This window comes from Amblyomma mixtum, chromosome 5, assembly GCF_055824585.1.
Source record: "Amblyomma mixtum isolate Tamu chromosome 5, ASM5582458v1, whole genome shotgun sequence".
Classification (NCBI taxonomy): Eukaryota; Metazoa; Arthropoda; class Arachnida; order Ixodida; family Ixodidae; genus Amblyomma; species Amblyomma mixtum.
This window is the reverse complement of record NC_143016.1, coordinates 39,651,478-39,665,728: the sequence shown is the minus strand read 5'-3', so window position 1 is coordinate 39,665,728 and position 14,251 is coordinate 39,651,478. Positions and strand designations below refer to the sequence as shown.

At 44.5% G+C, this 14,251-nt stretch overlaps 1 protein-coding gene across 2 annotated transcripts; it reads right to left on the bottom strand.

Annotated features, from left to right (window-relative positions):
• Positions 1-1,358: 1,358 nt before the first annotated feature.
• LOC149341854 (uncharacterized) lies at positions 1,359-14,235 on the bottom strand. 2 transcript variants are annotated; one of them, XM_089544096.1, is made up of 9 exons: positions 14,184-14,235; positions 14,072-14,100; positions 13,519-13,959; positions 13,305-13,379; positions 11,672-11,809; positions 7,037-7,133; positions 5,251-5,333; positions 2,425-3,241; positions 1,359-1,471 (listed from the first exon to the last, which is right to left on the bottom strand). In XM_089544096.1, the coding sequence occupies exons 3-9, from the start codon at positions 13,837-13,839 to the stop codon at positions 1,422-1,424; spliced, it is 1,581 nt and encodes a 526-aa protein (XP_089400222.1). In that variant the 5' UTR covers positions 13,840-13,959; positions 14,072-14,100; positions 14,184-14,235; the 3' UTR covers positions 1,359-1,421. The 2 variants fall into 2 exon arrangements, with proteins under 2 accessions (XP_089400222.1, XP_089400221.1); XM_089544095.1 differs by having other exon boundaries at positions 14,072-14,225.
• Positions 14,236-14,251: the final 16 nt, after the last annotated feature.

The following is a 14,251-nucleotide window of genomic DNA, read 5'->3' as shown; positions in this document are numbered from 1 at the left end:
TTGTCCTGCAAGAAAAGTAGCTAGGAACGACAATGACTTTTTTGGAGAACAATGGAAGAGGGTGGGAGGCAGCTACGGTAAATATATCGGGGGTCTGGTAAACGCTCGTTACCTTGCATATCTCAAAACATCTATTAAGTCGATTTTCCATGTCATGCAAGAGCTCCAATAGGTGTCGTGTGCTTGTCGAAATTCATGAAGCTCCTCTATCTTTAATGTCCATAGAAAGGCTTTAGAAATTCGGATATCTCAAAATCTGGCCACCAAAAACTAAACTAAAACATGAAAAAAGAACCACCAGCCAGCTGTTCGCCCAGCACACAAGTGACGACGCGAGCCAATGAGCAAGCTTATGCTGAAATGCGCCACCCTTGCACCGCTTCGTACTTCGCACGATTGTGCTGCTGGAACCTAAACGTGCCATCTCCAATCCCGGCCTAGTTTGGAGTGCATGGCGAAGACGCAAGGCGAGGACAGAGCCAGTTTCCCAAGGGCAACGACAGCCAAGATGAAGTGGGAATAGGAGGGAAAAAATGGTAGCCTCTGATGTCACACCCCCCACCCCCGCCTCTTTCTTTTCCAGCCGCTGCCACAATATTATTGAGAGTGCTCTTTGCAGGTAGCGCTTCCTTCGGTATTGTGCTAGGACAAGGGACTCTCTGTTCAAATACAGTTGTGTTTGCTTTGCGTATTTTAGCTGTCATTGAAAAATAAACCTCAATAGACGTTTTAGTAATTTTTTTTTCAACACAGGATCAGTGCAGGAAAAAATTTAAGTACTTCGTTTGTATTCACGTTTTTGTTTTACTACACCGAGTGAACCAGAGTAGTACACCTTTATTGTAACCCTCTAAAGCTGCCACTGAGAATAAATGTGTACAGTGCATGAACCATGAAAGTGAAGCCAAGTTGATGAAAACTGGAAATTAATGGGGTAAACAAAAAGTTGTGTACGAAGAGTCTAACGTCGACTTCAATGAGGCTGGAGTTGTGCATTGTACCAGAGTTTACTGCTAGAACAAACGGTAGAGGTTGTTAAGACATTGCATCCATATAACATTGTTACGGTGCACAGTCGCGAGGCAAAGCAGATGCAGTTTTGACGCTGGGCAGTTGACGACGAGGACGCTGCAGCTAGTGCTTGGGGTGACTTGGTTTTGGTGTGCCTTCTGACTGCGTCCTGTCGCGCCTGCTGCTGAACTAACCCCCGTAATAATATTACCATCCATTATGGCTTACCTTCCAATATGAACGCTATGAACAACCCTTCTAGAAAAAACTGTACTGGCATGCCCATCACCAGCTTTAGACATTCATATCGTGAATTGTAAAATAGCACAGAGGTATAAGGCAGAAACTTTTATAAAACAAAATCGATAATTTATTACAAACATTTGTAGGAGCAAAACTTGCCTCCTCTTTCAAACAAGGCACACATCATCGATAGTCTGAAAGATGTCGTCAGCATCATCTGAAAAATACAGAAAGAGAAAGCAACACACATTTTAACCGTCAGGACTTCTTTGAGAACTGCATACCAGAATGTTCAAATGCTTAAACAATAGAATCTCGATTATACGAACACAGCTGATATGAATTTTGGGATGATGTGAATTCATAAAATTTCCCAGCCAGAGTGGACTGTGTACAATGTTCAGAATTTCATATGTTCCGAACTCTCTCCTGCGCCACTGCAGACAAAAGGAATGCACGAGCCGCGACTTCATCCTGAAGCACTAAGTGCTGTCCATATATCACCAACATTGTGGCCGCTAGTCGTGCAGTATGCGCCACGAGTTGCAAGCGGTGGCTTCGCAGCTGTAAATAAATTCCACTAACTGTAAACATAACTGCATGATTGCATTTCCCATACTTCTGCATGTCAGCTTCGTTCGTTTTGGATGATACGAAATTTCGATATAAATTTTCTGACCCCCATGAGATTGATATCATCGAGAATCCACTGTTACACTCCATTCCATTGTTACACTGCCACAATCGCAACTTACGCATACTGAATTCTTAGGTGACTCAATAACCAATAATTTTTTTGTACAGGCCCATTTAAAAGAAATCCCAGTTATCTAGTAGAGTGCCTACCTGCTTTTCAAAGTTAATTTTTTTTTTGTAAATCATTATCAGTGAGCTAATTTTCACAAACTTTAGAAAACTTTCGAGCGTGCAAGTACTACGTGTTGGCCAGAAAGCCCAAAAGTAGCAATGTGACAACACTATCTAAGTCTTGAAATTGGCCAAGATGCTGTGCATCTAAAGAGGTAAAATAATTACATTATGCATAGCTATATGCTATTATGGTGAATTTAGATGAGGGCCTTGCAGACCTGCTAAGGCTGTAATTTCTGCTGTAGATGCACAACAGTTGCAAGAAAAAAAATTAAATGTCAATGACACTGTTATATGTACCTTCCAGCCACTGAAGCTCTTCCACGCTTGCACCAGTGTCGTTTGGCAGCTTAGAAGAACATAAGGACGCGGTGGCTACTGCTGAATCCACAGTGGAAGTTCTGGTATTTTTCACACTGTTGTCCCCGGCCAAACGATGAGAACCAATCTGTGGCCTATTTGCAGCAGAAGACTTGAGGAGGTTGATTACAGATGACATTTCACAAGCTGGCTTGGGACCAGTGTCTTTAGCAGAGGGAAGTGTTGGTGGCTTGTATGCCGGCACCTTTGGCATGCTTGGAGATGGCCCGTGACCTTCAGGGTCGATGGTATTCTCTTTGAATCCTCCACTGGGCCTCTTCACTCCAGCTCCTTGGGGCCTTGAAGGTCTTGCACCCATACAGGAACTGTGTGTGTGTCTCGAGACAGGCGTTGCGCCTCGTGATGCCATCCACGGTTGCCTTGGGCTTGCACCACCAGTCCCGGGTTGCAACACAGTGCTGCCAGTTCCCGCGCTAGAAAAGAGACTGGGACTCGCACTGCCTCTGACCCAATGTGCATTTCCTTTTCTTGAGTTATTAAGTACTGGTGAAAAGTGTCCTCCGTTCGGCACAGAGCTCTGACATTCTAAATCTCGACTGTCACGCTTCGCTGCATCTTCGAGAGCTTCACGCTGCAGCTGAGCACAGACGCCTTCCAACTCTTGCAATGTCATGGGATTAACATCGGCTCTTACAACATCATGACTGCCATCCTCAGCACAGCTGTAGATTTGCACAATGTTCTGCTTTGTGAGGACGAGACAATGCTGGCCTTGGTCGTTTACGTAGACACTTGCCTAGCAAAAAGAGCAAACAACGTCCGTTAGCATTTTTCATTTGTTAAGAGTGAGAGCATCAGACAGACACACTGGCTGGTGTAGGCGTTAAAAACACAAACAAATTCCCGTACAGTAGCAGTGCAGCCTTGTTTGAGGAGCGCTAGAAGTTACCGTGTGTGCTGATGGTGTCTAACAATCTGCACAAAGAGGGTGCCACACCCTGGTGCCACATTCAATGTACATCCAACTATAGTTAACATTCGTAGTTGCACTGCAGATTTTAACAACTTCAATATCAATTGCACAGAACATTAAAACCGAGAAAAAAAAAAAGTGTAATTAAGTAATGCAAATGGCCTAAGAGGTGTGCAAAGAGGCTTCCAAACATACCGCAGTAATGCAGAACACATAAAGTAGTGAGAAATTGCCTTTCAGTGAGCATTCTTCAACTTGCACCTGTAATGAAGGTCTGCCCCTAACAAGTTCAGTAGACATAGCAAACAACTGAGACAGACACCAAGCTCAAACCAAAGGTCCACAGAGCACTACACTCACCCATGAATCAAGTACAGTAAAACCTCATTAATTCAAAGCCACTGGGACTGCGAAAAACATTTGAATTAACAAAGTTTTCGAATTAACCAACCACAGCAAAAAAAAAATCGACTCAGGAAAAAAATTTCATTGTGGGAATGCGCTACCTTTACCCCAGCTCAAGCCGACCGTCCAGCTCATGGCCATAGCTGGACAAAAAAAAAGTTAATTCCAAACTTAAGCCATCGCAAAGCCCTATCCCCCACCCCGTGTGCTTCACCCTGTCGCCGCATTCTGTTTTGCAGTTTCCCACAGGATGGCATCGCAGTACACGTGAACTCAAAGCAAAAAACGTGTAACGATGCACTCAAAAAGGTAACAGTCCGAAGCACCACTGGAGACAAAAGTGAAAAGACGGCGTTCATCCTGCCTCCACACTCGCGTGTGGCCCAACTGACTAGCAGCGAACTGAACTGCAAACAGCTCTGCAGTTTCAGATTCTGGCACGAGATTATCGGAATCGGAAATGTGTCCTCGCGCTACCTACTGCTCGTCCGAGTAAGTGACCGCCAGCACAAACGAGACTTGCATACGAATTAACCACTTTTTTTGATGCAAGGAGCCCCATGCGTCCTGCCAGGAACAGACACTGGCGCGGGCCACGTACTATTGGTGCTCATCCAAAACTACCCAAGACCCCACAAATAGGTCGGCTTTGCATACAGGTCAACCCCGAACTTTAGGATAATCGTTTTTTGAAGAAAAGCTGACCTAACCTTCTAATCACAGCACACTAGTACTCAAAGAAATGACGCAGGCCAACATAGAGTTGAGTCAAGCCAGCGCAGGCATGCAGCAATGGTAGCATTGCGGGACACGCACTGACGCTCTTAAGGGCGGGAGGTGTTTCAATGCCAGTGCTTCCACCAGGAGCTGCCTTGAGCATGGCCAGGCTGGAAAGAAGTGACGAGCGCACACACCACTACCCGCAGTCCGGTCGTGCCTTGACTAAGCACTGAGAGTATGTTACTTTGCAAATGGTGCCCCTGCATGTTTTGCAATGAAACACGTCTCCTCTGCAGTCGCATGCTGCGGCAGTCCGCAAGCCGTACCAGATTGGTTTTTGTGCCGAGAGTACTGGGGCTAGGGCGCTTCACATATCAAGCATCACCATTACTCTGCACAGAAGCCTTGCTGCTCCGAGGGGCTGCTGCTTCATTGGTCTGCGGCAAATTCTGGATAGGACGTCCTTGCATAACACCCCAGATCTTCAAATTAACTGGCCTGATGCACGCTGCCACTTCAAATTACCGGTCAAATTTACATTAGAAATTATGGGATCACAGAAATCCTTCAAATTATCTGGGATTTCGAATTACCCGAGTTCAAATTATTGACATTTTACTGCATTGTATCAAGGATACATACTAACTTCATAGCTCTTAAAGATACTAACTTGCAAAAAAAAGAAAACAATTGAAAAGTGTCCTCACCTTCATTAGAACAATCGCTGAACCTGCCTTCAGGCAGGGCTTGTATTCTTGACAGTCCTTGTCAATAGTTGCCAAAATCTCACCTATAAACATGAAATAAGGTCAAAAATGGCTGGGTGGTGTCTTGCAGCATGTAAAATTGTTTTATTCACCACCAATATCTTCCTTAAGATGTTTTAAATTTCAGATTATACAAATCAAGATATGGAATGTAAAACCCAAGGATTTTAACTACCACATTGAAACCAGGATCTGAAACACCTGAAAAGAAAAGCTGCCCCTGAAATGATGTCTGAATTTCTTCTCTCTTCCAAAATTCTCAGTCAGCTCAAGTTTTAACTAGTCCCACTTTTGTTCGCCAATCCTCCATACCAGCAAAGCAGTGAACATAAAAAGGCCATATGGCATTCTTAGAAATACAGCTGAGTGTTGGACAGCAGTGAAGTACCAGTTAAAGAAAAAAAAATGGCCAATTTGGTCAAAATTTTCCATTTCTTCACTTTATTCTTTTCGTAATTCTCAGGTCTTTGTCTGTCTTGTGACGACAAATTATAGCGAGATACGCAGTAGAATTAAGGAAATGGCATTTTTTTTAGGTGTGGTTGTCAAAAATTTTGAGTGAATCACACTTTTAATGGTCCCAGTGCATCACATACCCCAAGTTTGCAAAGACTGAGGCACCATATCTTAGTATCACCATGAAGAGGAGAGATCAGAAGGTCAGATCTTCCATTAGTTGCAAAGCCACATTTCTCTGATTAAAAGCAAAAGCATATGAGGCAATAAAAATGGCAAACGAGAGAATAAACTTCAAGGTTGATTTTCCCAGCATTCACTTTTTCTTCAATCCCTCAGCCATTCGAAATTTCGCAATGGATGACAGCAGGATGATTCTGTATTTTGCGCATGAATCCTGACATATTGATGAGTGCAATAAAGATCTTGATTTCTCTATGTGCATGTGCGATAGTTTCTGAGAGCTATTTCTGTAATAAACATTTTCATGGTAATATGCAAGCTCAAGTTTTAACCTTTATTTGCACAAATATTGGGGATCTAAAAACGAACTAATAGGTTTATTGCGCAGAACCAAAATTTGTGAACATACTGACATAAAGCCTGTGCACTTTTTCCTTAATTATTTAACGACCCAGAGATGACTTTAAGGTGTTAATTGTAGTTACTGAACAACTAGACCAGACAGCTGAAAATAAAATGCAGTTCTGAAATAACCCCAGATATGGTGCCTCAGTCTTTGCAAACTTGGGGTATCTGTACCAAATCTGATTAGACTTCATGCACAAATAACGAAAATAGGGTTAATTGTTGCCTCCTCCTTTAAAGGAAATGACCGACACTAGCACAAAAAAAAAGAAGGGGGGTGCATTTCGCACTCTCAGGGTGCCTAAAGCAAGAGGTGCTGGCTTCAGGCTCACAGATTTGGAATTGATACAGCTGCAAACATCAATACTCTCTTTCACACATAGCGTGAAACACTGGAGGCTACACAAGTAGTGTGCATGCAAAACCATATCCCCCCACTGAGTATCACTTGCACTTCTCAATGGCTCGGTGAGGGTTTTGACAAAAGCATGGAGCAGTATAAAACGGCATGCTTGGCATTGCAAATCATGAGCAAGCCAGTCAGGCATTCAGTTACTGAACTCTCCGATTCCAGTTTTCACTGATGGTGAAATACTCGGCCACAGACATAGCCAGCACAAACAGGTGCACTAGCTTTGGCAGTGTTGCCTACTGTGATGAAACAAGGTATAACTTGTCTGACCTGTTCCATCACGAAGCGTGAGGATATCCTTGGAGACATTCTTGACAGCAACACAGAGAACAGGCACTTTTCCACGAGGCAGTTGTTGCAGCCGTTTCTGAGGAAAATTAAATGTTTCATGTTAAGAGAAAAAAACATGGTTTTATGGTTTATGGGGCCTGAATGCCCCAAAGTGACTCAGGCTATGAGGGGCACCATAAAGAAGGGCTCTGGAAATTTCGACCACCTGGGGTTTTTTAACGTGCACTGACATCTCAAATAAGCGGGCCTTTAGAGTTTCGCCTCCATCAAAATTTGACCGCCGCGGCCGGGATCGAAACCGCGTTTTTTAAGCACCATTACCACTGTGCCTCCAGGGGGGCTAAGAGAAAAAAATGATGTTATCTTCATTACTTTTACACCCCAAAGCTCCACAGCCAGACATGTGAAGTACCACAGGAAGGCTATGGATTAAGTTAGGTCATCTATAGTTGGTCAACGTGCACCATACCTCAGCACCCCGAGAGATGGCCACTTCCACTCACGTCCACTTGCACTCACATCCCCTCACTCTCGCACTTACACTCTGGTTCACTGACGTTCATATTCACTCACTGTGAAGTTTCCAGTGCATGTTTGCATGTGGATGGCGTCCTTTTAGAGTTTTTATTTTTTGCCTTGTTTGCCAACAATGGAAGGGGTAAGATATTTACTGCCACAGCTGACAACGCTCATGGGTAAGGTTGCCTTTGTTTGTACCCTCCCCTAGTGTAGCCTGACAGATGTGCATGCCCTGTATAGCTGCAGTGATGATCTACCCATGGTTTTGTAGGACTATTTGGCCAATTTTCTCAGTTTCACATCTCAAAGGAAGTGGTTGCTTACCACACATCTTCCACAGCCAAAACACAAGCAACACATGTGCTCCTACACTTGTTGCTGATATGATAACTGTCTTTCAGTTAGCTAAGGCGTCCAGTTTTACAGTTGGCACTCGCAATGTTCTGTGTGCGAAGTGTGCATAGATTAAAGGGCACCACTAAATGGCTACTGTGCGAGACGGTTTACAATAACGAGGATGGTATCTAAACACCAATAATGAATTTGCCTTGACAATGACGTGTGCGTGAGTCTGCATGAACACATTGGACACATGTGGCGACTATGAATATTTTTGGCAACGTGGCAAGTGCATGCCTCTCTGGGAAGGGAAATGACTGGACTGGGCTTTTTTCCAGTACAGTCGCGAGCAAAAAATATTAGCACAGATCATTGGCGATTAGAATTCGTATATCTCACCACGCGGCGCTGCGGTACGCAGACCTGCTTACGGGCCGTTTCCATGTTTGCAGCGTAGGGGGGGACGGCATGAAGTAAGCTTTATCAAGCGTGCACCGCCCGAGCGTTGAAGTGCCGACTTTACGTGACTGTGCTTGAGGCATTTATTTTTGTTCGGTTATCATGAGCTAAGATGGCTTCTTTTCTATTACTGTTCTTTTTTTATGTCCGCGATGGTCTATCAAAAAGAACTTGCGGGAACAATAGATGATAGCGCTGCTTTTAGCCAGTAATTTTGCTGTCTGCGGCAGTCCGCTGAACCCCCTAATACTGTAGAATGGGAACGGCCCGGCACTCTCGTTATCAGCCTCTTCGCCACCCGCAGCGCCACGCGTTGTCATTCCGGCGCTCCGGTGTTCCGTCATGTGTGCTAATCTTTTTTACCCGCGACTGTACATGCCCCTATAGCAGCCACCAGTTGCAAGTACAGATTTTTCCTGTGAAAAAGGGTTGCAAGGGGAAGTACACGTTATGAATCCATCCACAATAACCTCTTGGGCTTACTTTACGGCATAGTTAAAGAGGAGGGCTGGCTTCATCCAGCCACAGCAGGTGTGTGTGGTTTGGTTTATGGTTTATGGGGTCTAACGTCCCAAAGCAACTCAGGCTATGAGGGACGCCGTAGTGAAGGGCTCCGGAAATTTCGACCACCTGGGGTTCTTTAACGTGCACTGACATCGCACAGTACACGGGCCTCTAGAATTTAGCCTCCATCGAAATTCAGCTGCCGCAGCCGATCGAACCCCCATCTTTCGGGCTAGCAGCCGAGTGCCGTAACCACTGAGCCACCGCGGCGGATAGGTGTGTGTGTGTGACCAATCTGTGACCTTTCATGCAGTATGTTGTCCGCGCTGCGCTTAAACTCTGATTCAAGAACTCTTGCGAACCAGACCGTGTGTTCTCGCTTCAGGCCAGTACGTGCAGACGCCATGTGCGCATCTGAGCAGGCATAGGAGGTGGGAGCACTGCACCTAATTACTGTCACGCATTCCGTCACATAGCTGGTTGAGAAACTGCCTTTTTAGCATCGCCTTTTTAGCATCGCTGGTTTGCTTAACATGAAAATCATGAATTTAACTGCCACCTGCCACAGTAGTCAGTTTGCTTACAATCCGGTGGGCCGGTTGCTCCGGCTGCGAGGCTTCGAATGGTCTTTGACGCTGGACGATTCTTTCCGACATGCGAGTACTAATGCTCTCGCGTTAGAAAACAAGAAACACACACTTAGCAGTGTCATAACGCCTGCAGCCTGCATTAAAGAGGTGCAGACATCAAATTTGTGGTTTGCAAGTTCTTTGTTTCAAGCATTTTTTATTGCTTATTATATTCACAGTGAATAATTTAATGTCGCATATATGTGAACGATTTTTGGTTTCGGTTTCTGGGTGCCGAATAGGACAGTGCCGCCACTGTCCAGGCAGCTCGACAACTCTGCCTGGTCACACGGGCCCACAAATGTGACGAACCTACTGCTGCATCATCTGCTTTCACACACACGTGCTGAACTAGCACACCAAAACAAACAGCAGCATGGCTAGTTCCAGCAGCTCCAATTTCAACGAATCCAACTGCGATGAGGACATCAACTTTCTTTTTTTTTAATGGCAGCAGCGAGGACAACGACGACATCACATTATTATAGTATGACACAAGTAGAACTTTGGTTATCTTCCAACACAGTCATGCCAGTATCAATCGCGCTAGCAATGGGTCTCGATCGCGAGAATGAGCATTTAGGCACTCTTTGGAACCGAAGTAAAACATTTTTTCAATGTTTATTGTGTCCAACATCTGGCTATGAGTGCCCTTGCATATAAAGGAAGCCCATAGCAGGCTCTTTATAGCCTCAAAATTTGGTGTCTCAGCCCCTTTAAGTAGCCAATTTGACAGTTGAAGTGAAGATGAAATCGCTGCACCGGCTGCGTAGCAAGCACATACCACGTGAATGCCGTTGAGAGCTTGTGGTTCTGAACTTGCTGCACACAACGGCTTTATGCAGCCTGAGTGCAGAGAATGCATGGCAAAAGATTCAGTGCTCATGTTTGCATCTAACCCTTCTCTCCATCATCTGTTTTGCGCTGTTTTAATTATGAGACTCTTCGCATTGTCAGCTATGCTCACCTAGCTGCTTTCCTTGTACTTCGACCACAACTGCCATCAAGACGATGAAATAGCGTTCACTCATGACTACACCACTGGCCACTACTGCACGACACTTGCTCCACTCATTGGCATAAAAAAAAAATTTACTGCAAATATAAGTCGAGGTGCACACCGGACTAGCTAGCCAAAGGATAAATGTCTATGCCTAAGAACAATGTTTCGTAGTTTCCCGTGATATGGCATCATGACGCATGCACAGCTCAAAGCAACAGACGTGCAACGACACAATCACATGGCCAGCAGAGACCCAGGGCAATTAAAGGTGCACCTTTCACCTCCCATACTCATGTGCATCCCATCTGACTAGCATGCGGCAAGCCAAACTGCCGTCAGCCGTATAGTTTCGGATTATGGCTCAACGTGCTATCAGAGATTACCATGACCCTCCTCTTATGCCATCTACTGTTCGACCAGGAAGGGGATCATCGGCGCAAGCAAGCGGAGTACACGATATGCAGTTCAAATTTTCATTAGCTGAGCTGATCTGCACGCCATTTTTTATTTGTGTGTGGAGCTCCATGCATCCTGCACAGAATGGGCACGGGCACGGATCACATACAACACACGGCCGCCACAGCTTCGCTGAACCTACTCAGACTCCGCAAACAGGTCGGCTCCACAACTCTCCAATTTCGGATAGTCAGTTGTGCAAACAACAAGCTGACTTGCAAGCAGCAATATATGATAAGCTGCACTGATTAAAGTAACGAAACGGTGCCTATTTCTCGCCATTTTCTCATGATTCCTGGCATATTCCTTCGAGCAGCGACAGCTGTTGCCGGTCATAGAAGTTCCTCCAAAGCGCCTCTCACAAGATACTACACGTCCAATGGTACTGCGCGGCTGTGATAAACCAAAGAAACGGCTTCAGCCAAGCCGTAGCCAGCAAAAGCCGAAAAGGAAACAAGGCCGAAGCTTTTAGTACTATCTTTGCTGCGGGGCGTGGGTTGACACCAGTCATTATTTCAGGCGAAATTTGCCGCCGACAGCGTGCGATGGTGGAAGGAAATTTTTATGCTGCAAATAGCGCAGCAATTTCACACCTGCTAGTCAAATGAATCAATGAGGACACCAAATGATCTAAACTGACTATTTTTTTCACTGTGGGAATGAAATGAGAGAACAGAGTCACAAAATGGTCTTGCATCTGCCTACCATCTTCAAGACCCAGGTGATTGTATAGTTGTTGAGGCCACTACTCTTGATATTCTCCATTCCTAGGTCCCGTCTTAAGCACTGCCAAGGAGAAAGCGGATCATCTGCTTCAGCACTCCATGGTGTGCACAGCAAATCCTGAAAAAGTACAAAACCCAAACTGCTAAATGCAGGTGACCTGTTAAAAAGGCAAACATCTGACACAAATTTTGCAATAGTAGTTTTTTCCATTCCAATTCCTTCTGTACGGATAAAAAAGCAGCATTATGATTATCCAGCAGCTATTAGTGCGAACTACAAGGATGACAGCAATGAGCTTGAAAAAAAAAAAAAAAAGCAGGAGTGATCAATTGGATTAATGTGGAGGAAATGCAATAGCATTCTTCTTTTAGTCCCTAATCTATTCCAATTCCATCGTCTTTCACTCACCAATCTCTTCCAATTCTGATTCTATTCTTATTCTATTTGTAATCACTCCTTTTATTAATTTGCGTTCAGTCATTATTACTCCAGCGTCTCCCTCCTCCCTCTTCTCCACTTGTAGGGGAGAGGACAGTTTTCACCTTCATTACTCTACTAATGCTATTGCATTTATAAAAAAAAACTCAATAAATCAAGTACGAATCCTTAAGGACGTGATGCTACCAGCAAAATATAAATTGAAGCACTTTCAAACACTGAAATATCAATTTAGAACCACTTTGAGCATGTATCTATTGGCTGCCTGAGCTCCCCGCAACTCAACAATTAATACAGAATGCTCAGGATAGCTTTCAACTTCAATTTGGCAAAGGATACTTGATATGCTGGAGCATAATATCAAGACATGTGCAACCATTACTTTTGCCCCTAATGACAGAAAGAATTGAAGATATACCAGGGAGTGCATATATTTTGTGCTGCCTGAGTAAAGCTGAGACACCTACAAGCAGTATTTTACACATTTTTTGTCTTAACAGCCCACACTTCACAACTATGCTCACAAGCACAGCAGATGAAATATGCTACGCTGTGACTGTGCACCTCTCTTGAAAAAGCTGCAAGGGCTTCCTTAAACCTTCCGCAGTTTTCAGTTGATGCCAACCAGTTTCATCAAATCTTGCTACAGATGTGTCTGCCTCAGTTCACTACCCAGGCTCAATCAGCTTCATATCCTTGTGAGGCAGGGTGATCTTGAAGGTGACTGCAGCAGCATCTTAATAATACTTCCCCAGGTGAGCACAGTGCCCACTTGAAGCATGTGCAATATGCATCAAAAAGTTTATTTCTTTTACATTGCAGTTTAATGAAATTTCAAGTGCTCTATCTCATTAGCAGCTATAAAATATCCAAAAGCCATAGTGAAGCACGCTTTACCTACAAGACTGTCCTTGTTGTATAAACACAACCTCATACATTCTGCATTAACCAGAAAGCTTCTTAGTGGGCTGTCATGCTCCATGGCATGAAGTACAGACTATGCGCTCGCCCTCAATTGGTTGCCAACAGTCTATGTGGATTACTATATTTATAGTATGCAAATAAGACTTACTTAACCTTTAAAAAATGTTACGTACTGTTAAGCGCACATTGAAATCTCTTCACTAATACAAATATAACGCTTTTTTTTCACTTTAAACTTTCAAAAACTTACATCAGGTGGTTCCAGTTTCCTGGACGCAACTTTATCGGCGGCTTCGCCAACACCAGAGTATGAGGTCGATGACCGCTGAAAGCAAAGCGATGCCTGATTATTTTAAGTAACTCCAAGTTGACGCATCAGTGCTTTAGCTCAAAAGTCAATTCAATACAATCGCAGGTTGAGCACTGAGCATACGCACACGAAAGCGTACATGCAGCGTACTCACAGACTTGGGAAGAATTCCAGCGGGCCCCGGAAACTTTCGCTTTCTTGGAACAAGCTCAGGTTCGTCCGCTAGCCACCCCATTGAATCGTCGTTAAACATATCCGGTAGAATCTCCTGTATGTTGGCGCTAGAATCTGAACACGAGTGCTGCTTTTGTTCACCCTTCTTCGACTCACTGTCATTTGCATGTTCATCAAAGTCATCTTCAAAGCAGTTCTCAAGATCTTCAGCGCACAGGCCGGTGGCTACAAACAAGCTGTCGTCGCTGTTGTTTTCGATTTTATCAATGGATTTTTCACCACGACCGGTAGCTACTGTCATATGACGCCTCTCCGTCCTTGCGGGCGTCGCGGTTCCCTTGGCGTCGGCATCGTTTGAGATACTATGCGCCTCATTAGTGTCAAGAAGAGCCGTGTCATCGTCGAATTCGTCCCAAAAATTCTGCAACAGACAAGTTGTAACCATCACACTACGAAGACCACGGGGATTTGACGAAGACACAGGGCGCTAAAAGGCAATGAAAAATGAACGTGTTGTCGAATGCAGTACTTACATCATCGATTATATTAAATTCATTGGTATCTGCAGGAAGAGACATGGTAAAGGCTCAGTTGACAGCAACACAGCAGGGAAAGATGACAGGCTGAGTGTTTTCATAAGCGTACTTGCGCTCTTGAACACTGCGCCATTCGGCCATTCTTCGCGCGTTCATCGTGGATCGTATCGTGGTCCA